Consider the following 27,606-nt stretch of genomic DNA (forward strand, 5'->3'; position numbering starts at 1 on the left):
TATTTCTAATTCCCTTGCTACTTACTTGATTTGTCATTTTGGTTTTGGAGATGGGCAGTTTTCTGCTGTCACACATATCCACATAGTACCATAAGAAGGTCTCCTTTCCCAGTACTGGAGGAAGATGTACTAGGCATAGACATTTATGTTTCATCCAAAATCATCTCCAGACAATAGCGCATCGTGTGAGTAGGTAAAACTCACACAATAGTTACGATGGATTATAAATGTGGATGGAAGATCTGAGGTTACTAATTATGTGTGCATTTAGAGTATTGATAGGAATTCAGATAAAGTACTTTACTCAGGTTGGATTTTTGGCTTATTTGAAGGGCATTTCATCTAAGGATGACATTTCCCATATTTATGGCGTGTTTTTTTTTTTTAAGAGAGAAAGTGTTTGTGTTGATGGGGAGGAATGGGGGAATCTTAAGTAGGCTCCATACCCAATGTGGAGCCTAACAGAGGCTTCAGTCTCATGACCTGAGATCATGAACTGACCTGAAGTTAAGAGGCAGACACTTAACCCACTGAGCCACCCAGGTGCCCTGGCAACATAGTTTTTTGAAGTAGGTGTTGTTGCACCCAATATGTTAAGAAATTATGTCCCCACCCCAAATAAAGATTGAGTGACCACTGAAAACTTGATTTTCTCAGTTTTTCGTATGATTTTCACTTTTTAAATTCCCAAATGGAAGCCTTGTATAATTTCTTTAGTCTCCTTAACAGAATGAACTTCATTCTCTTGGTAGCAAGTTTCTAGAGGTGGTTTCTACTCTTCAGTTCTTTTAATATCCACCAGTGGACCACAGCCTCTTGGCAATAGACAGAGGCAGCTTGCTAATACCAGGGTAGTGTTACCAAATTACTTCAGAGGGAACTCTTACTTGGAGCCAGGGGCTCCTGAGTAAGGCTAAATCAAATTACACAGAAATTACTGAAGGCTCATGGAGCAACATATGAACTAGTTTTACAAAGGAGAAGAGCAAAGAAAATACACTTGAACTGTGACATCTGTGACATAGTGAGTGGAGTTGTGGCAATGGACAGGAAGATGAAAATCAAACATAATGAAGGCTGTCCTCTATGGCACTGCACTGAGTTCTGTGTGACCAGTTTCAGTGTCTTCTAGCCAATGAAGTAAGTGTATGCCTATGATGGTGTTAGTCTAGCCTATAACAATAGCCTAACCCCTCTACCTATCCATCTGTATATTTTTTTATTAATTATTAAGACTTTTCAGAGCAGTTTCAAGTTCCCAGGAAAATAGAAAGTAAGGTAGGGAGATTTTCTGTCTACCCCCTGCTTCCATACCTGCATAGCCTCTGCCATTATTAACACTGCCCACCAGAGAGGTCATATTTGTTACAGTTGATGAGCCTATGGTCACACATCAGTGATCCAAAGTCCATAGTTTATGTTAGGGATCACTCTTGGTGGGGTTTGGATCAATGTATAATGACATGTATCGACCATTATGGTATCATATAGAGTATTTTCACTCCCTAAAAATTCTGTATTCTGTATTCCTCACCCCCCTACATACTTTTTTTTAACTTTTCAAAAACATTTCCAAATCTGTATTGTATCTCCCACCATGAACCTTGAAACTTTTGTCTTCTTTTAACAGATTAGGAAATTAAAGTGTAGACAGATTTTATAGTTAGTGATAAATCTAGAACAAAGCCCAGATCGCTTAATTCCAAAATATCCTACCCTGCACTTTGTCCACCAGTGCATACAAGCAAAAGGTCAGTGATTAAATGACTTCCTTGCAAATGGCTGAGATAGATGGGTAACTTTAGGGGTCTGAGAAGCAATTTTGAATGTAGCCATCTTTTAAAAAATAAATTTGAAAGACGTCCACAGTTGTTGGAGGGAGGGAAGAGATGCCATCACGTGGTATTCATTTGCAGGGATCAGATTTTCCTGAGTCAGAAGGGGGTTAAGAGATCTGCCAAATGCTTGGGAATGGGTTCAAATTATTGCAGAAGTGTAATGGAAAAATATGATTGATTGGGCTCGAGAGTATTTGCCCTATTCTTCATTGGATTGCCTTTCTGTTGTTCCTCCCACTTTATGATTCCTTTTTAAAAATTTATCTCTGAATCAGAGTGACTTGAAACCCTTGACTTGCCAAAGTAAATACATTGATGAATGTGTATTTATTCATATATTTGTAGTGTTATAGCTAAACTATGCTATGCTCATTTTTATTCTTCTGTTTGACAGCTAATTAATATTAACTGGTTACCAAGAGTGTAGTGAACAGTAAACTAGAACTAGAACAGATGCAAAAGAGTAGAAGGTCCCTGCCCTTATGGGGCTTATAGGATACTGCTCTCCAGTGGGGCAGGGGCTTCGTCTTGCTTCCCATTATTACATCACTACTGCTCTCCGATGCAGAATAGGGCCTGACATATGATAAGCATTCAGTAAATACCTGTTGAATGAATGAATGAATCCATACATGAATAAAATCTTTTATAGTGACTGCTAATAGAGTATACATTACGAGAGGCTTTTGAGAAAAGCAGCAATCAGGGTCAGTTAAGATTAGTAAAGGAGAAACTCCTGGAGAGTTTAGTGATATGGTGAGGGGGGGGATGAAAAAGTGATCAGACTGAAAAAAGAAAGAGAAATGATCTGATCCGATTAATACAAAGGTTGATTATTTGCAAGGTAGGCATGGTTGAGTTTTAAGGCAGTAGGAGGCAGAAACATTTTGATAAAAGCAGTTTTAAGAGCTGTGTCTAGACTGGACAGGGGTGATAGCAGACTGGGGGTGAAATGAAAAGCATCAAGTAGCTTGAGATATGAATGAGAGAGAAGAGCTCTGGCCTAAAGAGTGAGAGAGGTGGTATAGAAAGTGCCTTGGGTGGGCGCCTGGGTGGCTCAGTGGGTTAAGCCACTGCCTTCGGCTCAGGTCATGATCTCAGGGTCCTGGGATCGAGCCCCGCATCAGGCTCTCTACTCAGCGGGGAGCCTGCTTCCTCCTCTCTCTCTGGCTGCCTCTCTGCCTACTTGTGATCTCTGTCTGTCAAATAAATAAATAAAATCTTTAAAAAAAAAAAAAAGAATAATCACTATTGAGGGCACCTGGGTGGCTCAGTGGGTTAAGCCGCTGCCTTCGGCTCAGGTCATGATCTCAGGGTCCTGGGATCGAGCCCCGCATCGGGCTCTCTACTCAGCGGGGAGCCTGCTTCCTCCTCTCTCTCTGGCTGCCTCTCTGCCTACTTGTGATCTCTGTCAAATAAATAAATAAAATCTTTAAAAAAAAAAAAAAGAATAATCACTATTGAGGGCGCCTGGGTGGCTCAGTGGGTTAAGCCGCTGCCTTCGGCTCAGGTCATGATCTCAGGGTCCTGGGATCGAGCCCCGCATCAGGCTCTCTACTCAGCGGGGAGCCTGCTTCCTCCTCTCTCTCCCTCTGCCTGCCTCTCTGCCTACTTGTGCTCTCTCTTTGTCATATAAATGAATAAAATCTTTAAAAAAAAAGTGCCTTGGGTATAGTAGATACCTAATTAATACTACTGGAATGGATATGCTAGCAGTGGATTGCTTTATTCTTAGATAAAGAAATGCCATAATGTACTCCTTGAAGAAGTCTGTTATAGCCACTGTATATAGGATGGACTGATTGTGCGTGTGTGTTTATGTGCACAGATGCTTATATGTAGATGGGAGAGGGCAGCTGAAAGGAGATCTGTTAGGTTATTATTACAATAGCTCCGTTGTGAAATTAGTGAAATTAGTACTTAAACCTATGTAGGCCAAAGGGGCACCTGGGCGATGCAGTTGGTTGAGCATCTGACTCTTGGTTTGAGGTCGGGTCGTGGTCTCAGGGTTGTAGGACGAAGCCCGGCATCAGGCTCCACACTCAGCGTGGAGTCTGCTTGAGATTCTCTCTCCCTCTCCCTCTGCCCCTCCCACTCATGCACGCGTGCTCTCTCTCTCTCTCTAAAGTAAATAAATCTTTTAAGAAAAAAGCCATGTAGGCCATGAAAATATAAGGAAACAAAAGAATATGAGATATGTTAGAATTAACACATAGTAATAGTGAGAGATTGGATATGTTAGACAAAGGAAAGAGGGAACAATAATTTCAAGATTTTGAGACTGGAAAAATAGAGTAAGTGATGATAATGACTGAACTATCAAAAGGATAGCATTTTGGAGAAGATGAAAGCAGTCTAGGACACAGTAAGTGTCAGAGTGAGAAATCTTGCACTCAGCTAGAGGTCTGTGACTAAAGAGAGCATGATAACCTTAAAATGTGAATATAAGCACTTGTTCAAAGTATGGCATGAATGACATCTCCAGTAGTGCTGAAGTGTAGATCAAGGATTCTCACCCTCAATATTATTGGCATTCGGGGCCAGATAATATTTTACTGGTGGTAATAGAGGAGGCTGCCTTGTACGTTGTGGGATGTTTAGCAGTATACCTGGTGTCTACCTACAGGAAGCCAGTAGTAACCTACCCCTAGTTCTAACAACCAAAAATGTCTCCACACATTGCTCCATGATTCCTAAAGAAGAACCATTGGTATAGAGGCAAAAAGAATAAACTTCATAGATTAGACCTTTGTGGTATAGTGAGATGTAGGAATGGGGTTGGGAGGGAAGGTGGGTCTGAAATATCAACACAGAAAGTAAGAGTGATTTAAGGAACCACTTTCGGAGAATACAGAATTAAGGAAAGCAAGGGAAGGGGAGCTTTGGCAAGTTTTTGAAAATTGGCCTTTGGTAAGAAAACTTGAATGGATGGAATGATTTCCCTATTCACAGAATATCCAAAGGGAATTTGGTTTAAATAATGGATTAACTTGGCTTCTTCTAGAGGTGCATGGGTACTCATCTCTAGACCTGAGCCACTACCTTGGCTTTAGAAACTTTTCAAGTGAACTTTGACTTCCTTGACTACTGAAGACATAGACAAATAAATCATCTGGGAGCCTATGGGGAGCGCACACATTGTATGTTCTCTTTTCCATGTACATACACACAAACTAAGGCACAACTTCTGTTTTGTTTTTACCTCCAAGAATGTGCCCATATAGAATTCTAGGATTTCATTTTGCCTCCTTTCTTAATTATTGGTCAGTGTTGAAGGTGAAAAGGGGAAGAGCAGATAAAATACCTGTGAATTGAAAGACCATCAGAGACCATCTGAGACAGTCTGTCTAGCCTATGTAGCTTTTTTTTTTAACTTCTTGAAACCTACTGGTCAGTGGTTTCTCCTAAGAGAGAGGATGCCATACCCAAAGGCAATGAGGCGTGAAATGCCATGGGGTCCTCGGGAACCTTAAATAATTTAACCATGCTGAAAAGTTAAGTGTGAAAGACAATGGAATGAGGTAATATGATATATATGTAGTAATCTTTTTTGGAAGTTAACTTTTACGTAGAACCCTATATATAAAAATACATATATATAGAAAACACCTAAAATACATACATAATATATAAATATATATATAAAACACATAAAAGAGAAGCCATCTGATGCAACTTACTCACCATAGTGGCCTCTGAAGCACTCCACAGAACAGTTTGAAAATCACTCCAGGGCCTGGCATTTTATCTACAAAGGACCGGATAGTAAATAGTTTCTGCTTTGTAGACCTTAGGCCTGCTCAGCATTGCCGTTCTAGCCAGAAGGCATCTGTAGCCAGTATGTATGTAGATGGGGTTTGATGGATTTGGCCTGCTGCTGACCAGTTTGCTTGGCTGACTCCTAAAACCCTCCTCATTCTTTACAAATGGGGACTCTGAGACTGAAAACAGGGAAGCAAATTACCATCAATAGCAGTGCTAGGACTAGAATCCAAGTCTCCTGATTCCCACTTTGTTCCTTTACCTTTCATTTGTTGTCAGATAGAAATACCTGATTGTGTATGTGCGTGTGTGCATGTGGTAGGGAATGAGCTCTGCCTGTGGCTCTTTGAACAGTACCTTTGACCAAAAGTATTTATTTCTCATAAAACTGAGGTCATTTGGAGAAAATACGGTGTCCTTGCAGCTACTTAGTGCTTACTTCTAATTGTACCACCAATGACTGGCCTTAACCTATAAAGATCCTGAAGCTCTGTCATATGAACTGTTTGAGGCTTAGTTGTTTTTTGGGGGGAGCAGAGGGAGAGAGAGACTCTTAATCAGGCTCCATGCCCAGTGTGGAGCCCAACATGGGGCTCGATCTCATGACCCTGAGATCATGACCCCAGCTGAAATCAACAATAGGATGCTTAACCGACTAAGTCACCCAAGTGCCTGGAGGCTTAATTTTATTATGTTTTCCTAGGGGAAATTACTGTATTTTTAATGTCTTTAAGTTTTATTTTTTTAATCTTTAAGTCTAGTTGTCCTATACTACTACTTGGTGGTATACAACACAGTGATTCAACAATTATTTACATGATAACATGCTCACCATGATAAGTGTATTGCAGTATTATTAGCTACATTCCTTATGCTGTGCTTTTCATCCCCATGACTTATATATTTTATAACTGGAAGTTTGTACCTCTTAATCCCCTTCACACATTCTGCCCATTCCCCCACTCCTCTCCCCTTTGACAACCGCCAGTTTGTTCTCTGTATTTATCAATGTGTTTCTCTTTCTGTTGTTATTTCTCTGTTTGGTTTGTCTTAATTAGACACTGATGTGATAATGAGAGTTACTGAAATAATGAAAACCATATCAAGGCTATCTGGCATGAATGTACCAAGTTGAAAGGCTTAGAGCATGTGTGATTTGGCATTAACTTTTTCTTTAAAAAAAAAAGTCCTTTTTGTGCTGGGTGATCTACTAAGTACTTCATGTGTTATTTCATTTGATTCTCATAGAGGTATAGCACATCTTCATCATCTCCATGTTGTTGATGAATGAATAAATGGAAGCTCAGAGAGATTGTCTTACCTCAGGTTGCATACCTAGTGAGTGGGAGAACCAGGTTCTGAACTCAGACAGTCTGAGGCCAAAGCTCATAACCACAACCATTGTACTATGTGGCCTCTCTCTTTACCTAAGAAGGAATCACTGACATTTCTGATGACATTGGAAGGTGAAGTTGGGCACCCACAGTGTCCTAATTACCGATCTAACATTTGAGGAGATACGCACAGGAAATAAGTATACAGAAGAGAGTCAGGAAAGAAAAGGGGAAAAGAAAATGGGATTTATCATGATGAAGGTAAAAGTGAAGCTTATAACAATAGTAAAGGAATTAATAAATCATATAGACCTTTGTTCCTTTTTAAATGTAGATGAGATCTAGGGGTACCTGGGTGGCTCAGTCAATTGAGTACATCCGACTCTTGATTTTGGGTCAGGTCATGATCTCAGGGTTGTGAGATCAAGCCTTGTGTTGGACTCCTCACCGATGGTGAAGCTTGCTTAACATTCTTACTCTCCCTCTGCCCCTCCTCCTCCCTCTCTAAAACAAAGAAACAAATAAATATGAGATCTAGAAAACAGAGTACATAACTGAGAATATAGCTGACTTGTTGATTTAATCTATAGGGTCTTGCATTGGTAGCATCCTAGAGTTGTCCTTTTCTGTCATAAGTTATCTAGGGATAAAGCATTTCCTAGGTGACCCTGGTATTTATGGGTGAGCTATCCTCATTCTTCTTGTAAAAGAGGTAGGAGGAGAATTAGGCCGGCAGCAGTGGTCCTGGTACCTTACATGTAATCATCCCAGTGGCTCAGTGACTCTGACTGCTGGAGATGCTTTTGCTAAGATATTAAGGTTTCCTTTCTCAAGAAAGGGAAGACATGGAGATATCCACCTGGCCCTGGACTGCTTCTTTTTCAGTTCTCTGTGCGTATACCAGAGTACTTTACCAGCAAGGCAAGAACTGCATGCTCACTTTAATTGCCTTTAAGTATAACTGCTGTAAGCCTGAGTAATTATAGTTAACATCCTCTGCATTAACATTGCACTGCTCCCTTAGGATTTTCAGTGATTCACAAATAAATGCATTCAACTTTAAATAGCTCATGAGGATTATAGAACCCAGAAGGTGAAGATAGAGAATATTCCCTGCTCTCCAGTTATTCAAAGCTTAGCAAATAGGAAGGCAGAGACATCTGGGGCCTGACAGTCTTCACTGCCCTAGTCACTGTTGTTACAGTCACCCATTCCAGGAAAGAAAAGAGTTAGCTTACTGAGAGGAAGATTACAGTTATTACTGTTCATTTTATTTCCTAGGCAAAGGTCTACTGGATAAAAGCATGTAGACTTCCAACTCACCTCAACTGGTTTACAAGGCTAAATTGAACTAGGTCTTGGAATGAAACAAAATGACAAGAAACTATAAGAAAATTTTTAAAAAATATTTTATTTATTTATTTCACAGAGATGACAAGTAGGCAGAAAGGCAGGCAGAGAGAGGGGAGGAAGCAGGCTTCCCGCGGAGCAGAGAGCCTGATGCGGCGCTCGATCCCAGGACCCTGGGATCATGACCTCAGCTGACGGCAGAGGCTTTAACCCACAGAGCACCCAGGCACCCCAAGACAATTTTTTTAAGTTTTCTCAGTCACCTAGGCAAAGCATACCACAGGTCTGGTGGGAAAATACAAGATAGGTTTTCTGAAACCAAGATAAAGTTCAGCAATTCCAACATTAGGAGAAGACAGTTACAAGACAAGGACAGTTCAGCACATGCTTTTGCTGTCTGACCGGACATTCTAGACAGAAGTGATTTGGTCTCATTACCGTTAAGAAGTTACCTGGTTTCTGCAGTGGGGAAGCTGGGGTGGTTCTGCTGGCTTGGCCCCAGCTAAATGGGGGTGGGCAAGGCTGGAAGGGTGGGTAACTTCCCACGTTGCAACTATCTGCCTAGGTAGCTGAGGGGCTTGGGAATTTGTTGAAAACTTAGAGTTGAGCTGAATTCTTCAATTTCCTTTTGACAAGGTTAACAATAATATTTTTATTTGGATCTTAATAGTAAAAGTATCCCTAACCTCAGCTTCCATGAAAGTGTTAATGACAGCTGTGACTAGCTTAGAGGAATTTTTGTTTGAGAAAGAGCCCATGCATTGATTTTATTAGCAAGATAGTACCCCACAAATATGATGAAAAGCAGAACCTCCTCATTGACTAACAAGTTGGTAAGGCTGCATTTACCCTCTCTTCTTAAATGCTGAGGAGGTATATATATATATGCCTTCCGTAAAGAGCCCTGAGATCCTCTTCATTCCTCCATTCCAGGGGAGCCAGGATTAAGTTTATGAATTACAAGGGTACAAAGAACTCAGTTTCTTAGTCCCAACCTGCTTCCCCCTTTGCTTTTAGTTGTGGTTCATAGGCTTGGAAAGAGGAAGAATCATGTTTGACTCATTTACTCTTAGATTTGATTCATTATTTCGAGTCTTTAGATATCTTTAAAGGTCCCAGAATGAAGTTGAGAAATTACGGTCCACTGTTACCAGCTCAGGCTCATGACTGAGGCAGAAATTGCAAATAACTTGTGTTCTTTTAATAAATATCTAGTGGGGCATGTGCTAGGTAATGAGGAGATTAAAAACTCTTCAACGTGTTTATCACTTTATTTATCACTTTGATGGTAACTTCACTTTTGAGAAGCAGAAACTGTCCGGGAGAGCAGTGATAACCATATTGGGTAATTATAAGGACCACAGACTTCAAAAAGACAATTCTGGCTTCCTTGTAACTCCAGCACCCTTTCTCTGTCACTAGGAGAGGAGACATCTATATAAGGGTGGGGGTAGGTTTCCTTTCCATACCAAATTAAGGTTTTCTCCCTGGAGAGTCCCCATTTTATTTTTTCGAATTTCTGTACTGTAATGACCAAAATAATATATTGTTGCTCCCAGAGTATTCCATTTTAGAATGAAGAAGAGCAGATAATCCATCAGGATGATTATTTTAACAATTGTAAAAGTTTGCCATCAAAGACAGACTTTGTTGATGGAAGTAGGTCTGGGGAAGACAGAGAGGTGGGGGAAAGAAGCAAAAATAAAAGGGAGCTCCTAATTCCTCGTCCTCGTCACATTCTGTGTGTGCTAACTACAAGGCAACTACTCCTCATGAAGGACCTTCTTACCATTCATTCTTTTTTTTGGAGCTGGACAGAAAGTGATCGAAACACAAGGATGGATTTGGGAGCTAAACACCTGACCCTGTTGTTCTCTTTCCTTCCATCTTGCAACTCTCCCACCCTGGAATTTCAGCTGAAAAAGAAGCAGGTGTACGTAGATAAGGTGGAGAAGATGCAGCAAGCCCTTGTACAGCTCCAGGCAGCATGTGAAAAACGCGAGCAGTTGGAGCATCGTCTCCGGACACGGCTGGAGAGGGAACTGGAGTCCCTCAGAATTCAGCAGGTATGGAGAACTTAAAGAAAATGAGATTGTTCCTGGCCAGTTATGTTTCATTTGGTGTCTGACGTGAAGATTGGCTCATCTTCTGGGTTTTTTGTCCCGCCCAACTTTACTTCCAGACTGACTCCTCATGGTAAAGACGAAGTCGGCATCCTTAGCTTTCCTGTTCCAGCAAAATCCTTAATGCCTGTTAATCTTGTGCCTTTTATCTTCAAATGAACAAGTAGACCCTGTAAGAAGTCAACGTACTGTACAAATAGACTTCTTGACCTTTTAGAATTGAATGTGGTCTTTAGAATCATCTGGCCATACTCCTCCTCATTTTTATTTACGTATTTTATTTTTGAAAATGTTTTATTTATTTATTTGTCAGAGAGCGAGAGAGCGAGCACAAGCAGGAGGAGCGCCAGGCAGAGGGAGAAGCAGGATCCCCGCTGAGCAGGGAGTCGAACGTGGGGCTCGATCGCAGAACTCTGGGAGCATGATCTGAGCCAAAGGCAGACGTTTCACCAACTAAGCCACCCAGTTGCCCCATACCCCTCCTCATTTTAGATGGGAGAAAATCAAGACTCAGAAAAGGTTGCATGACTCACTTAAGGCGACACAAGAAGTTAGGGGCAAGGTCAGGCCCCAGTCCTAGATTTTTAATGTCTATTTCTGTTGTGTACCATGGGATACCATGGGATTTGGCAAGCTTCTTTCCTGATCAAAAGAGTCTCCTCTTTGATCCCAAGGTAGACAGCCCTGAGGCCTTAGGAGGAAATCTGAATGTCCCCTGCTTCTGAATCAAAATCCAAACTGAAGCGGCTGGGGGAGTAATCCGCTCCAAGAATGGGGGCTCTACGAAGGGGACTTGGCCACCGTGGTTCGCTCACTAACCTGAGGCTTCTCCACATCTCCCCGCCCAGCGCCAGGGAAACTCTCAGCCCACCAACGTTTCCGAATACAATGCCACAGCATTGATGGAGCTCCTCCGGGAGAAGGAAGAGAGGATCCTGGCCCTGGAAGCCGATATGACTAAGTGGGAGCAGAAGTATTTGGAGGAGAACGTGATGAGACATTTCGCTCTAGACGCTGCTGCAACTGTAGCTGCTCAGAGGTAAGGAGGTGGCTGTTAGAGTCAGGCCCTTCAAGTGGCTGGGGGTGGGCGTGGGGGGCAGAACAGAAAGGGCACCGATGAAAAGATTTTTCAGTATATTTCCTGTAACGCTCTTTGCTCTTTCCTCCTCCCCTCCCCTCCCCTTCCCGGCCCATCTCTGCTTAAGTGTGTTTTCTTTCATCTGGTGAAGCAGGGACTGGGAGGGGAGAGGGTCAGGAATTGGTAAATTAACATCAATTAATAAACTGACCAGAATCCTAGCTCGGCTTTCCTTGGGAGCCAGAAACATTGCAGGTGGGATCACCCCGACGTTCGCACACCTCTTTCCACCAGAGCCACAGCTTCTTGCAGCCACGTGTGTCGCTTTCTTTGTTTAGCCCTGGGACTAGAGTGGAGGCATCTCCGGAGAAATGCTACTCGAATTAAATGTCACTCAGGAGTGGTGGCCGCCATTTGATAGCTCTGGCTCACCCCAAGTATGCCAAAGGCTGTGCTCAACACAGATCCATCCCTGCCCTTTGAGCAGGTCTATATTTGAAAGCCACATTCTCTGCATCCGTGAGTGGGTCACATGGAAACGGTCACATTCCATTTGGTCAGGGAGAGAAAGTGGCAGGAGGATTTCTTACATATTTTTTGCCTCTGACATTTCCCCCTTTCACATATTCACATACCAATATTTCAAATATTGGTCTTTTTTAAAAAAAATTTATTTATCAGAGAGAGAGAGAGAGAGAGAGGGAGAGAGAGCGAGCACAGGCAGACAGAGAGGCAGGCAGAGGCAGAGGGAGAAGGAGGCTCCCTGCCGAGCAAGGAGCCCGATGTGGGACTCGATCCCAGGACTCTGGGATCATGACCTGAGCCGAAGGCCGCTGCTTAACCAACTGAGCCACCCAGGCGTCCCTCAAATATTGGTCTTTGGAGGAGACGGTGCTCTTACCTTGTCTAGCTGTCTTGCTGCTGCTCGGAATCATGAGTTGGAAAAAAAGAAACAAAACAAAAATGAAGTTTGAAGCAGGAGGTGGCCTGGGTTGTTGGAGAGACGGACAGAGCCTGGGGTGGGGTTGGGTATCTGAGGGAGTCCAGAGCCTCTACCTAGAAAGTTATTAAAATCCACAGTGCTCCTAAATGTGGTGAGCTGGAGGAATCTGGAAACGCTTGCCAGAGTTTAGGGCTGGGATGTGTGTGCTGTGCAGAGGCGGTGGCGGATACATTTATCTGTAATTCCTTCTCATGCCTTCACTTCCTTCTGAAGAGCTGGTCTGGTGGTTTGCAAACCTACTCTCAATTCTCCAAGAAGACATCTTACATTTCTGTAACACACTCTGCCCGTCTCCAGGTATCCTCTATAAACCTTAAATGGATTGGAATTGCCTCTGCCCCAATTTTGAGGCCCTCATGGGCTTAAGCTTACCCGTCTTTGTTTTTCTGCAAATGGTAGATTAGAAGCACAATTAAGTGTCATTTTAGCTTCTGTATCCCAAGAGAAATATCTGTGCTCTGTCCTTATCTAACAAAGGTTGTTCAGGCAACCCTAAAACTGCAAAGGAGATGCAGGATGATTTGTCATCTTTGTGCAGAAACTGAGACAGACACCGCTTGTAAAGGTGTGCAGTGTGAGAAAATGTTGGGCAGCCAAGGTTCTCGGTGCTGGGATGTTCGCTATTAAAACTGACTCCAGAATAGACTTCACGTCAGGAGAGGCAGGAAAGCTGGGAGGTTGTCCCCAGGATCTTGTATAAAGAAAGGACTCCTCCTTCCTTCTTTCTGGAAGTTTTGGGTATCGAGGGGAAACCCCCTTTCATGCGTTTCTTTCCAGCATCTATTGGCTTCTCTAAGGTAGATTTAAGTCAAATTCATTTAAATCACCGGGTAGGAGGTAGAATCATTGTTTCCAGTTAAATGTGCATGCTTATCACTTCATATGATAAAAAGCAGCTAGTTTCTGCCTAGTAGAAACACCTTAAGTTAGTTCCTCAGGCAGACCTCCTGTATCTGGACTGTATACCTTTTGCATGCCTGTCAATCCAGTCCACAGGAGAAATTGAGAGATTGTATTCAAATTCCTGCAGAATGAGAGAACTGGACTAGGTAATTCTATTTCTAGGATTATACTAATTTTTTTCCCAAAGGTAATGCCTCTTACACTTGGCCACAGAGACTGGTTTCCCTTTTCTCCTTTCTCAATGGGATTTCAAATTCGAAAGGCAGCATTCAGAAAAGTTTATTTCAGGACCTGTGAATTCTTCTGCCTTGCCTTCCGGCATCTCTTGTCATTCCTTTCCTGTCCAGTGGTTTCATTCTGTCTCTTCTCAACCCTAAAAATTTGACCACGGTTCTGCTCTTTGCCCCTTTCCGTGGTAAAAACCTTACATTCTGTTTTCTTTCTAAATAATATTTAAGTGCCTAGGGTATTGGCGGCAAATAGAATGTGCTCAACATGTATTTGAGTAAGGAAGGAGAGAAAGAAATAAAAAGGGAGGAAAGAGAAAAGAAAAAGCTAGGGTGGCTCAGTGGGTTAGGCCGCTGCCTTCGGCTCAGGTCATGATCTCGGGGTCCTGGGATCGAGTCCCACGTCGGGCTCTCTGCTCAGCAGGGAGCCTGCTTCCCTCTCTCTCTCTCTCTGCCTGCCTCTCTGTCTACTCGTGATCTCTGTCTGTCAAATAAACAAATAAAATCTTTAAAAAAAAAAAGCTAAAGAGAAGGAAATGATTTTCAATTCTATAACTTAAATCTCTAAATCTAGTGCCATATTTTAATGACCTGCTTGGTTCCTGTGTATTCTGCCAGTATCTCAGGCTTAATCTGTTCCCAATGTAATAGCTTTGGTTTTTTTTTTTTTCCAATTTATTTATTTTCAGAAAAACAGTATTCATTATTTTTTCACCACCCCAATGTAATAGCTTATATGGAGGTAAAATTTGGGAAATGTTGCTTGGGTGATATCAGTGGTAATTACAGAGTTTTTTCAATTGAGGTATTATTGATATATTAAGAAAACACCTATTTCAAGTGTATGGTTTGATGAACATGGGCAGGTGAATGCAGTAATGGAACCACCACCCCAGTCAAAATAGAGGAAACATTCTAAAGTGCTCTTGCATTCCTTCAACTAGATCCCTTCCTCCCCCACATGACCAGAGACAACATTTTTGGGCATTATTGTTTTGCCTTTTCTAGAATGTTGTAAAAAAAAGGATTTATAGAGTATATACTCTTTATGTCTGATTTCTTTCACCTGGCATCATTATTTTGAGATTCATACAAGCTGATGCATGTATAAGTAGTTTATTCCTTTTCATTGCTGAGCAGTGTTCCATAGTTTGGGTCATACCACAGCTGCTTATCCATTCACTTGGTGATGGCTATTTGGATTGTTTCTCTTTTTGGGCCATTGTGAATAATAAAATATAGATTTGAATATAATAACAGACAACTGTCTTTTCTCAAGTGAGAAAACCTATTAGGTGATCAGTTTATGCCCATGTTAGCACTTGAATTCTACCAAGCACCACTTGTCAAAGGGAAAGTGGTCAATGTAAGTAATCACAGGTAGTCTTGGGGCGCCTGGGTGGCTCAGTGGGTTGGGCCGCTGCCTTCGGCTCAGGTCATGATCTCGGGGTCCCGGGATCGAGTCCCGTGTCGGGCTCTCTGCTCAGCGGGGAGCCTGCTTCCTCCTCTCTCTCTCTCTGCCTGCCTCTCTGCCTACTTGTGATCTCTCTCTGTCAAATAAATAAATAAAATCTTTAAAAAAAAAAGAAATCACAGGTAGTCTTTTCTGTATAAGGTACTCTGCTAAGTAGTTTACAGTGATTGCTTATCCTCCTAAAAATTCTTTGAGATAAGACAACTGTCTATTGTATAGGTGAGGAAACTGAAGCAAAAACAGGTAAAATAATTTGTCCAAGATTACACACAGTTACTAAGAAGAAGAACTAGGATTGAAAATGAGATTTTGACACCTTGACCACTATCCTCTGCTCCTTCCCAGATATGATGATTTTAAGATGGTACAATAGGGATTATGAACTGTTCAAGAGTTCCCATTTGAGGCTTCTTATTTAGTGACTTAAAATACTATATAATCACAATAACATGGCCCAAATTATAATCCCATATTGTTGTGCTCCTAGAGGTTCTCTAGATGCTTAATATAGATAAGGGAAATTATTACAAAGTAGTTCATCCTAGAAGAACAGATTTGGCAGTGCATATTGAAGTTTACAAATGGTGAATATATTTCTGAATAGCAGCAAAAGGATAAAAAGATAACAAACTTGATCGGCTCTGCAATTTACAAGTGCATTTCCTGAATTAGGTTGTTAACCTTCTCCAAACATGCAATGTTTTGTTTTTATTTTGGGTGCTGTAAATCTGGGAAAGAAGGAAGGAAGGAGAAAACAGGAGGTAGAAGCTGCTTGCACACATCATACATGCCTTCCTATTTCTTCCTTGTAGGCTTTCCTCAGTTTCCATCCTAGGCTTTCTTGTTCTACCTTCTGTCTTAGTTATCTTGTTCTCTATTACAACTTCAAATAGTAAGTCTGACATCCCTTAAAGTTAGAATTGTCAACAACTTGTTAGGTATTGTCATATGGCTATTCATAAGACATGTTAACTCCAGTGTAACTAAAAATCAAGACGCATTATTGTGTTTTCCCAGAGATCTCTCCTTATTTTCTTAGCACAGAAAATGAGTGGTATGCCATCTTTTCTAGGCATTTGAATTAGAAACACCCAAGTTCTCATTCATTCTTTCTCTAACAGCTACCTTTAAATAGTCTCTAAGTTGTAGCAATTCTGCCTCCTAAGGCCTGTTCCATTCTCCCTGCTGTTGAATTGGTTCATGATTTCAGTATCTCTGGATGGGATTATTACACTAACCAGTCCTGACTGGTTTGCCCAAGTCCAGTGTATCCTCCCCCACATCTTCCCATCACGTTTTGGCCAGAGAGAATGCTATCTTTCTAAATCACAGCTTGGATCATCTCAGTCCCATCAAAAATGTCTAATGGTTTTCAGTGCCTGTTGGAATAAAATTCAGACTCACTTCTGTAATAACTAATTATTTACCTGTATTTTTTTTCACCTCAGCTTGCAAGTCTCCTGCAGTCAAGGATTAGTCTTATGCATGTCTAGCCACTTTTTAGCATCACAGTGACTGATGAGGGAGCCCAGTGTGGGGCTCGATCCCAGGACTCTTGGATCATGACCTGGGCCGAAGGCAGACACTTAACAACTGAGCCACCCAGGTGCCCTGAAGTGTCAAAGTTTAAAACACTAGATGTTTTAATGAGGAAGTCATGGGTGACATTCGAGAAAACAATGTCGGCAACAGGATAGGGATAACTTCATTGGAGAAAGGAAGGAGAGAGATGACTAGAGGGGGAGGGTCAACCAGAAACTCCTTTACTTAAGAATTTAGATGTAGGATGTCAAATTTGGGGATCTATATTTTGGAGTATACACGTGGTGTTTTCAAGACATGAGCTTACTGCAGATGTGCCTAAGGATTGTCTCAGAGTATTGGAAGTTAGCAGGTCAAGTTGCTCCTTCCAGCACTGTGCTTGCTTGCTTTTTGCCTGAACCATTGGCTTAGTAGTTCCAGTCTTCTAGAAGGAAGATTGATGTTGAAGGCCATCCTGGCAGCTCTGTAGGAATTCACTAAGTGTCCCACATTTTCAGGCTCCATTCCTGAGGAACTCACAGTGTCCATATCAATTAGCTGGCAGGGCTCTAAGTCCCCAAAATGGTCTTTTATGCAGTGAAAGTGGCAGTAAGCCAGCATTGGCTCCCCCAGTGACAAACCGTATGCTCATGTCCCCAGTGTCCATAGACACCAAGAATTCTCTAGAGAGGCCTGGCTCTGAAGCAACCATTCCATTGGAACTGTGCGCTGTAGGAACTGCCTCCGGGATATAATCCCAGAGCTGGAATTCTTTAGAGTCACACTCTCTTGTATGTTACTCTCCTTCTATCTATGCACTTTTCTCTCTTAAGTAATAGGTAGCTTTGTTGAATGTTTTTACTGTGCCTGGCACTGTGTCTTTTACATGCATACTTTGACTTCATCCCCCCAAAATGCCACAAGATTAGAGGTATAATTATGATTTCTATCTTGCATATGAGGAGACTGAGCTTTCGAGAGGTTAACTGACTGCCTGGGCTCATAGAATTTGTTAGTGGCAGAGTACTTGAGAAAGTGGGATTTGACCCTGGTGTGGTCTATAGTTAGAGCCTGTGTTCTCCACCTACACAATGCCATTTCCCCTTGGGTACTTTGGAACACAAGAGCCATCCCCAATGGGACTGGAAGCAGGTGAATTCACCAGAGCAAGTGTGGGATTCTGAGATGGTAAAATGTTTCAGATTTAGCAATTGACATGAGCCACTGTAGTCCTTGTGCTTCTTGCTCTCCCAATTATTTCACCACTCAAGTACATTGTTTCAGCCTTGCATGTAAAGTGCAAGCATTTGGGGAAACAGTAGGTTTATAGAAACTCACCCAAATTCTCTAACTTTAATACCAACTTTCTGCCTCTTCATTCCCCTGCCCTTTCCTTTCCATCTGCACTGGTCACAATCTCTAAGCTAAGAGAACACAGCTAGCTGCCAGCAGAAAATTCTCCCACAGATCCTCATTCTCAAAGGAAGTGTAATGAAGCTGTGCCAGTTCATTGTTTTCTTGGTCTATTGTCGGCTTTCCTTGAAGACCCATATAATTACATCAATATTCTTCCTAATCCCTTTTTTTCCCTCCAAGTGATTCAAAGAAGATCTAGTTTTCTTCATTCCCTTCCCTCTTTTGTCTACCACTAGTTCTAAATGCACTGAAGAAGGATGCATGACCTCATTTATCAGGATTCTCTATATCTTTGACTTGTGCTGTTTAGACATCAGCCTTGTCCATGGGCTAGACCCTCTCCTCAGCAGCGTCTTCTCCTCCTCCTCTTCTTACTCCCCCACGCCTTCTTCTCCTTTCTCTCTCTCTCTCTCTCTCTCTCTCTCTCTCTCACACACACACACACACACACACACACCACACACACACACTTCACTCATTATTTAGTCTTTGAGTAAATGGCCTGAGACACTTTCAGATGAAACTGGGTGGTGCCTCATGCAGTTGGGACTCTGGCAAGAGACCAGTAGTGTAGTTGGGGAAGAGACTCCTTGACTTGGCACTAGAATGTTTCTGATGTAGGTCAGATAGGAATTAAGTGGCACTGACTCAAAGGCCCTACTTCTTAGTCAGCTCACACGCTCCGTCTGACCTTCACTGTTGACGTGTCTCTAGTTTGTTTCTAGCACTCGGTGTAGTTGTTGGTACACATCTGTAGCAGCAACTGTCTAGTACATTCACTGTCTTTCGGCAAAGTCTAGACTTTTCCCATTTATAACTGTCATGAAAACAATGTGGAAATAAATAATAATTATTATTTATATTACATATAAGACAGTATATATAAGTATAAATATAAATAATAATATAAAGTGGAAATATAAATATCTTCCTATTACCTGGCCATGATCAAAAACCTCAAAGGGACTCTGCCAGAAGGCTTTGGGAGGCTGTCTAGTTCTGAAGGCAGGCCTGTGCTCCTCGTGTAGAATCCCTCACTGACTTCTGCAGCTGTACTCATGCCAAAAACCTCTTCTAACTCTGAAAGCTGTGCTTCCCCATCTTGGAGGTTCTTCTCAGTGAGTCATCCAGAAATCGACCGTTCCTAATGAGTTTGACTGTAGCTTACTGCTTTCCGGCAATACCTTTGACTTGAGATGGAGTTGATAGGATTCATTGATTTTGCTGCCTTGTCATCATCATCACTGCTATCTTCCTTCTCAGGGACACAACAGTCATCAGCCACTCTCCCAACACCAGCTATGACACGGCCCTGGAAGCTCGCATCCAGAAAGAGGAGGAAGAAATCTTGATGGCCAACAAGCGCTGCCTTGACATGGAGGGCAGGTAAAAATACCAATCTGGACCCTGGTAGAACAGAGAAGAATGTATCGAGACCAGATAGGTCAGAAGGGAAGGGCAGGCATCTTTATGCTCAACCGGGAAGCCTGATAATGCAGCCTCCCCCAACCCCTGCACCCCTGCCAGCCTCTTACTTGGTATTTGAAATGCAATGACTTTTGCCTAGCTGTTCCCATCGGCCTTGGTAATTGCTTTCCATCTTCCCTCTGCCAGAACTTTATTGCTGGTATTTGCACTCTGGGGTATTTTTTCTAGCCTTGGACTTCAACCCTGTGATACAGCAGCATGCACAGTAAGAGAATATCCATTCCAACTTGGAGGTAGGGTACCTGATACCTTTTATAAACTCATGATCATTTACTTATTAGCTGAAATTGTGGCCCATTCATAGTTCTCATCTTTTCATTAAAGACATCATCCATTGACTAAGCTTGCTCACTTCACCCCTACATCAGTTTACTCTCTCATATACAGTCTTCTTTTCCACCATGACCTTACTTTGGCCTCCTAATTTTTAAAACAAGTCCTGGATGCTCTGCTATACTCATCTAGGTATTAAGAAAGGCATTTTAAGAAATGTGGCACGCAGTCCCTTGCTTTACACCCCAGAAATAACTAAACAACTCTTCTGTCGAAAAGATACTGGAAGCTCAAGTCCATGCAGGCAGTGAGGCCATAACATGGAGGAGGCAACAACGTTTTTTATGTTCTCTGTCTTTGGCTCCTAGGATTAAGACCCTCCATGCCCAAATTATTGAGAAGGATGCCATGATCAAAGTACTCCAGCAGCGTTCCCGGAAGGAGCCAAGTAAGACAGAGCAACTGTCGTCCATGCGACCTGCAAAGTCTCTGATGTCCATTTCCAACGCCGGGTCAGGCTTGCTCTCACATTCTTCCACCCTGACTGGTGCCCCCATCATGGAGGAGAAGCGGGATGACAAGAGCTGGAAGGGGAGCCTAGGTAATGGCAGTAAATGAAGAAGATGAAAATGACGCCTTTAAGGAGAGCCCCGACTTAGATATGTACCCACTCAGCAAGGAAAAGGAGTGATGGTCCAGAATCTAGAAAGGACGATGTATCAGGTTGGGTTTCTGTCCTCCTAAGAGGAGCTCCTCCACACTTTGATGAGTCACCGAGAGAATACTGGTTGAAACCAAGGCCTTAGAAGATAAGAATTCTGAGTTCTGTTTGGGTGGGAAGGAAGACAACTTCAGTTTCCTTTTAAAAATTCTCAGATCTGGTCTTGCCAAGTGAGACCCTTTGTCTTTGTCCAAAGCCTATGTGTCCTTCACGTCAGTCAATATCTCAAAATTTCACATTTTCTCTGTTCTTTCCTCTCGTGGAATAGGAGGACTCAGAATTCTAGTTAAGCTAAATGGAGCCGGGTGGCAGGTTTTTGTTACCAGTATGTTCTGAGATGAGAATCAAATGTACTTTTTCATTCCATTCCTGTCCATTCCTTCCCCTCTAATCAAAACCCCAGAAATATCGTAGCTACCACGAGGCACATTTTTAAAGCCTGAGAAAGCCCACTTTGTATTTTTATTTTAGGTCTCTTTGTTGCTTCTAATACCTTTCTTGGTCCTCTGACACTTGCAGCGTCCGTTGGGTAGAAGAGGCATTCTGGGGATCATGGTCAGGATTAGAATCTTCGGTTGCACAATTATTATCACCCTCATCCATGACCACAGACTTCTTCCCCCAATCCTTTCCAGTTGTCTGTTGGTAAATGATGTTGGCGATAAGTGGAACTGAGTGGAAGCATTCTGAAAGCTTGCTGGAAAGGAGTTGCCATTGGAGAAATAAAACAGATTCTCGACACTTCAAGGTTTCATACCTTGGTTTGGGGTGGAGAGCCAGGACCAGGAGGGATGTGCCTGCCAAACTGATAACTGGGTTCTCTAGAGGCACAGGGAAAGTTTCTCCCGAACCTTCTGCAGGAGAGAAGAGGCAACCAGACGTCTGCGTTTGAAGAGCCTGTACTTCTCTGACCTCTTTCCCTCTTTCCCTCCTAGGTATTCTCCTGGGTGGAGACTACCGCACTGAGTCTGTCCCTTCCACACCATCGCCGGTGCCGCCCTCCACTCCCCTGCTCTCGGCTCACTCCAAGACAGGCAGCCGAGACTGCAGCACCCAAACGGAGCGGGGAGCAGAACCGAACAAAACCGCAGCTGTCGCTCCAATCTCTGTTCCTACGCCAGCCGCTGTCGCCGCCACTGCTGCCGCCATCACTGCCAACGCTGCCACCAACACTGCGGCCGCCGCTACCAACACCACCACCATGGTAGCCGCTGCTCCGATTGCCGCCGCTGCCTCTCCGGCTGCTGCCGCCGCCGTTGTCGCCACCCCATCTCCCGCAACTGCTGCTGCTGCTCTCGCTGCTGCTGTTTCTCCAGCTACTGCTGCTCAGAGTCCAGCCGCTGCCTCTGCTGTTGCCGCCGCTGCTGCTGTTGCTCCCACTGCTGCTGCTCAGGTTGCTCCAGCTGCTCCGGCTCCGGTTCCAGCTCCGGCTCCGACTCCAACAGCACCTCAGGCTTCTGCTCCGGCTCAGACTCAAGCATCAGCTCCAGCTCCAGCTGCGGCTGCTCCTCCAGCTCCGGCTCTGGCTCAGGCTGAGACTTCTGCAAGTCCAGCTGCCAGTTCTGGGTCACGTCGTTTGTCTATACCAAGCCTGACCTGCAATCTGGATAAGACAGGTAAAGATTCTTTGGGTTCTGCCCTCAGTTACAGGTTGTTTGTTGGCACCCTGCCGCGTAGACCCTGTTGGTCATTTGGCCAGAGTTGTTCATGTTCTCAGAGGGGATTGATCACAAGACATAAGTGCAGAGTCTGTAGATGACTCCTTGGGACACCAGGATAGGAAGAGGAATGAGCCAAGACCATTCTTCAGTAGAAGTAAATGCTCAGGTGAACAGTGGGAGAGGGTGGCAGGCAAGTCTCACTTCGCCATTGGCTTCATGGCCCCCAAGCTGTCTATTTTTAGGAATCTGCGGCTTTACCTTGTTCCTAAGTGCTTTCCAATCCCTGTTTCCATTTAGATGGCCCTGTGTTCCACTCCAATACTCTGGAAAGAAAAGCTCCCATTCAGATCCTGGGACAAGAGCCTGATGCGGAGATGGTGGAATATCTCATCTAAACGGCGTATTCGAGAGCTGCAGTTTATCAGCGAGAGTGCTTTTAATCAGTTTTCCCTTTTGTTTGTTCTTATTTTGAGGGTGAGGACAAGGGTTGGGGGGGATGTTTTTTAAAGGGACTTTTTATTGAAACGACCTAGTACCTAAGTAATACTATACAAACTCCAGTCTATTCTGGTACACGCTTAGAGAGTACCTCTAAAGACCGATTATCAGAATGTGCTCTAAAGTTTACTGTTTGGAATTAGACAAATACTTGGACTGTTGATAGCTGGATATACATGAATGTTTTCAACGTGCATAATTTTATTTAGCATTTTGGAGAGCACAGTACGTTTGGAAGACAGTTTGTAACATGTAGTTCAGAAGTGGGAAGCCGGAGAGAATTTGCACGTGTGCTGTTTTGTATACTTAACCATCTACACAGCGTCGAGAGAGAGAGAGCTCTACAGCTCGGGCTCGTGAAAGGGAATAGTTTTGGGAGCTGTGTAAGCTAGAGAAAAGGCAGGGAATTTGGGGGTGTGGAAGGGTGCTGGAGCTAATTTTCCCTCCCAATTTCCCAGTTGCCCTGTACCAGGAGATTGTGTTTATCTTCATTTCAGTGGTGCTTTGGAAGTGGATTCTTTTGGTTCCCTCATGGAGGTTCATACATTCATATATATACTCTGGAGTAATTTATGCATTTGGATAATTAATATATTGCTTTCAGATGCTAGGACAGTAAATTAGCTGCGTGATGTACAACTTCCTCTTTCTTAGGGAGTTAGACCATCAGAGGCCTTGATGGAGAGTTGTTTGAGGTGCTGTGTGCGGCCACGAACACAGCTGGCTTGCCTTTCCTGAGACCAGTCTGCTTAGTGTTTATTTCTTCTCCAGCATGAACCCACTGGCTGCATCACCAGTCTCAAATTTCCAGTCGTTGACAAAACCAGGAAGCATTTTCAGTGATGGGCCGAATGCTTTGAATTTCTGGTGACTCCTCTGAAATAACTCCTTTTGTTTTCCCCAATTCTTAGCATACGTCTTAAAAGGCATCATTGACTCTCACCTCCAAGGGAATAGCCTCAGAAACCCAAAGTACTATGCTGCAGCCGGGGGAGAGGTGGGTTGCAGATGTGTCCTTAGCTGTCCCCTCTCACTGCCAGTGACTCCATCTCAGAACACCTTCGGAGAGCAGCAGGAAATGTGCATGTGGACAGGGACCAAGGAGACCGTAGCTCCAAGCTTTGCCATGGGGCTGCCTCGAGGGACGAAAGAGCTGCTTTTTGCCACAGGTCCCTGCTCTGTGTCACCTCTCTGCCCTTCATTAAGGTGACAAATCTGCTGACAATGTCATTAAGATCAGTTTTCAGGGGTATGGGAGGGTGAGGGAAGTGGGGGGGGTTAGGGAAGGGTGGGGGGTAGAAGTTTGGGGATGTGTTAGTTAGAAACCAGATTAATAGAAGAGTAGGCCTGATAATATTACGTTGTGAGGCATAGTGGCTGGAAAGAACTGTAGCAGTAGAGCCCTATACTCTCAGTTTAGTGATGAGGCATCTGAGATCCGGAGAGGTTACGTGACTTTCTCAAGATCACACAACACAGCTTTCCATTTTACCATGCTTCTTTCAGGAAATCCTTATCTACAGCAAGCCTCGTTTTGAGAAAAGGAATCTTGTCAGACCAGGGCATACATATTTTGTAAAACGTTCCTGGCTTGAGTAGTTTGTCCAGGGTTCTGAATTCCTACTTTGCCTCTCCTGCAGTGCCTTTTGCAAGGGCTTCCCTGTCCTGGTCCTCATTTCCATACTGAGTCACATGAAACTCTTCCCCACCCCAACCCCGAAGGAAACGACCTCACTTCTTCTCTTGCTGTGGATTGACTGCCTCAGATCATCTTACAGGGTTCCTCTGTGACCACGGGAATGGTGGCCTGTTTAACAGTATTTTTGCGCCATTCCTAATTCTCTTCCGTAGGGATCATCCTGCGGGGTGGAGGGAGAGACAAGAGGGAGACTGATGTGATTTTCAGCCAGTCTTGACATTTTAGTAATGAAGTGATCATCCTACGCGTTAGTCCTCTGTCCTCAAGTGAATCCCAAATAGAAATTAAAAGTGCAGTTGTGTTAATACTGGTTCATACTACCCTTTAGTCATAAGGAGGAAAGTCCTCAACTAGTAGAAGGCACAGGTAGCAAACTTCGGGACTGCTACTTTCTAGCCAAATAAATAAATCCAAATAAATTTAAACCTTTCATCTACTCCTTTTATGGTTATAACACACTGCCAGAATTTTTGCTAGCTCTGGGAGCCATCATTCTAATCACACTCTGTAAGGTGACAAATGTCATACATTCCATACTGTGTGGCAGCCATCTCTTTAGACTCATGTCATTTTGGGAAAGGAGGAAGTTCTTGGCTGAGTGCTACCTTGAACTTTCCGCCGCATCTCTGCCGCCTCACACCAGAGGCAGTCCTTTTTGGCTCAGTTTTTACTCCCTGGTAATTGGCTCAAGTAATACCGTACATCCGAGAGATGGAGGAAGTCCATGTCAGTGTATTATGTTTACGAGGAAGGTAGATTCAGCCTTTTCAGAAAATCTCTAATAGGTGTCCTTTTAAAATTTCAGGTTTATGGGAGAAATGTCAAGTTAGTCACCTTTTCACAGTTGTGTGGATATGTAACATTTGGGGGATCTTTGTGGACTCCCGCTTATCTATGCATTTTACCGGCACCTCAGGACAGAAGGGTGACCTTGTCTTAACGTGTACTGCCCAGTGGTCTCTGGGGACCTTTCCAGTCAATTGTACCCCAATGTCCCATGTACAGAAAAACTTCATTAGAACGAACTTTACTTGATATAAAACTGCTATTAACAATTTTTATTAAATAAAAGTAGCTTGAATGTTCTTTTGAAATCATGTATCTGGATTGTTGTTTCAATGAAGGATTTATTTTCCATGCTGCTTTCGAGCTTCGGGATGACAGGATAGCAGAAACCTGAGATATCTGCCATCATCTGCTGCAGGAAACACCAAGTGTTCTCTTGTTACGCAATTGGGTGGGTACAACGATTGGAAAATGAACAAAGTGACTGTGCAAACTACTTTTTAGGAACAGCCTAAACACTCAGAATGCGGCAGCTTAAAGTGCATACATATGGACTAACTTTTATAAATGATATTCTCATGTCTGTTAGCCATACAATCTCCTGTTATCTCAGTTACTCATTTCACATATGGAATGTGTTACTTCAAATGTGTGCTTTCTTCCTGAACATATTGTCACAGGAAGGCATCAGCTATGGGCTAATTGCCATCAATTTCAGCCCGCCATGATCCTTGGAAAGAGATCTCCCAAGTATCATTCATCATCAGTAGGACAAGTGTCGGGAGTTTGTTTATTTTTTTCCAGTAGCAACGATGGTTACATGGAGTTGTCAAACCTCCTTCTGGCCTCCCTTGTGATTAATGGCATGTGTTTATAAGATGGATAGCTGGGGTTGGCAGATGGCTAGAGAAGAAGCACCTTCGGTTTAAAATGTATGTGGCCCCATAATGATTGAGACCCCATTCTGTAATCGACTGAGCTAGTTCCAATAAAGATAAGCAGGTTTGAATCCACTTTGTGCCTATCTTTTCACTGACAATAAAGTTAGCTATTTTAAAATGCAGTGCCGTGTGGAAAATGTTTTGGTGTTTACCCAGCAGAGGCTTTATTTACACTGTATGGGTGATCACTTTGAATTTAGTATGCAGTGAAATTGCCTTTCAAGGGCAGCTTAAAGTATGGAGTGTGATTATAAAGTATTAAGACAACACCACAGGCCACATGCTCTAATCGGTTCCTTTCTGTATTCGGGCAGCATATATTAAAAGCTTTGCATCTTTTTATCTCCCGTTTCAGAGGGATAAAATGATGGCCACCCAAAGCAGAGAATTCATCCTTTAGTTAGCAATTTGGAAGGCCCCCTTGATGCTTCTTTTGTACCCTTGTTCTTATGCCAATTCATCAGTTTTGGTTGAGGGAGCTTGTTATTAAAAGCAAATCAAAACCGCAAACAAGTTGGCTTTTTTCACCAAAAATGTTAAAGCTGCCTTTCCACTGCCCTCCCTGCACCTCCTGTTTGCAACTGGGTCTTTACAACACGGGCTTTGAAATGACACTTCTTACAGGGAAATTGGCTGGATGGGTGTTGCAAAATGTATGGGAAGGGGATATAGAATTCATTAAACTCTAAATTTGATTTGTTATAATGAAGTCGGGCTACATTCGCTCCATATTTATGATGAATACATTGGAAACGTCACACTAGGTATGAAAGCCCACTCCTCTTTTTGGGGATGAAGATGGCTTTAAGTGAACCCATCTTTTTTTTTTAAGATTTTATTTATTTATTTGAGAAAGGAAGAGAGAGAGGGGGAGAGGGAGAAGCAGGCTCCCTGCCTGAGCTTGATGCTGGACTCCATCCCAGGACTCTGGCATCATGACCTGAGCGGAAGGCAGTCGCTTAACTCACTAAGCCACCCAGGCGCCCTCAACCGCACCTTACAAAGCTCTGTGAAACATTTTTTTTTTTTCAGAAGTATATTGTGACCAGTTCTTAATGAGCAGTCATTTGCAGGGAGAAAGAAACAGGTTCCTTCAAAAGTGACTGAGATTGCGTTGTAGGAGCTTTGTAGAATTAGCTGGTATTATAACTGATCTGATCATCTGTGTGGGTACTTCATCTCCCCTTGCTGTGGGCCTCCCTACTGTGAAGCTATTCACAGTCTATGTGAGTTCCACAGTTGCAGGGAAAAAAAAAAACAAAAACACCTGCTGCTTCCCACCTTCTTCACCTCCCTCTTCTCCTGCAGGGAGGTTTTTATGGGAGGAAAAAAGTGTGTGATTTAGTTTTAGAATACTTTCTAAATTACTTGGCTATCATCATGATAATTGAGTGAAGACCTGTGGAGGACAGGACTTAGTTTCCAAAAAGGAAATGACACCAAAATTTCATACCACACCACAAATGCTCAGATGCACCAGCTGGCCAAATTCAAGGTATTTATTTATTTA

General features: G+C 43.0%; 1 protein-coding gene across 5 annotated transcripts in view; it reads left to right on the forward strand.

The window, feature by feature from the left end:
- Window positions 1-26,218, forward strand: part of AMOT (angiomotin) — a 63,343-nt gene extending 37,125 nt beyond the window's left edge. For all 5 annotated transcript variants that reach the window (XM_044234639.1, XM_044234640.1, XM_044234641.1 and 2 more), the window contains 6 exons: window positions 10,201-10,350; window positions 11,256-11,446; window positions 19,293-19,415; window positions 20,159-20,391; window positions 21,447-22,127; window positions 22,470-26,218. In XM_044234639.1, the coding sequence (XP_044090574.1) occupies window positions 10,201-10,350; window positions 11,256-11,446; window positions 19,293-19,415; window positions 20,159-20,391; window positions 21,447-22,127; window positions 22,470-22,567 (1,476 nt within the window). In that variant the 3' untranslated portion in view covers window positions 22,568-26,218. The remainder of the gene's footprint in view (window positions 1-10,200; window positions 10,351-11,255; window positions 11,447-19,292; window positions 19,416-20,158; window positions 20,392-21,446; window positions 22,128-22,469) is intronic.
- The last annotated feature ends 1,388 nt before the right edge of the window (window positions 26,219-27,606 follow it).

Source organism: Neovison vison, chromosome X, assembly GCF_020171115.1.
Source record: "Neovison vison isolate M4711 chromosome X, ASM_NN_V1, whole genome shotgun sequence".
Lineage (NCBI taxonomy): Eukaryota > Metazoa > Chordata > Mammalia > Carnivora > Mustelidae > Neogale > Neogale vison.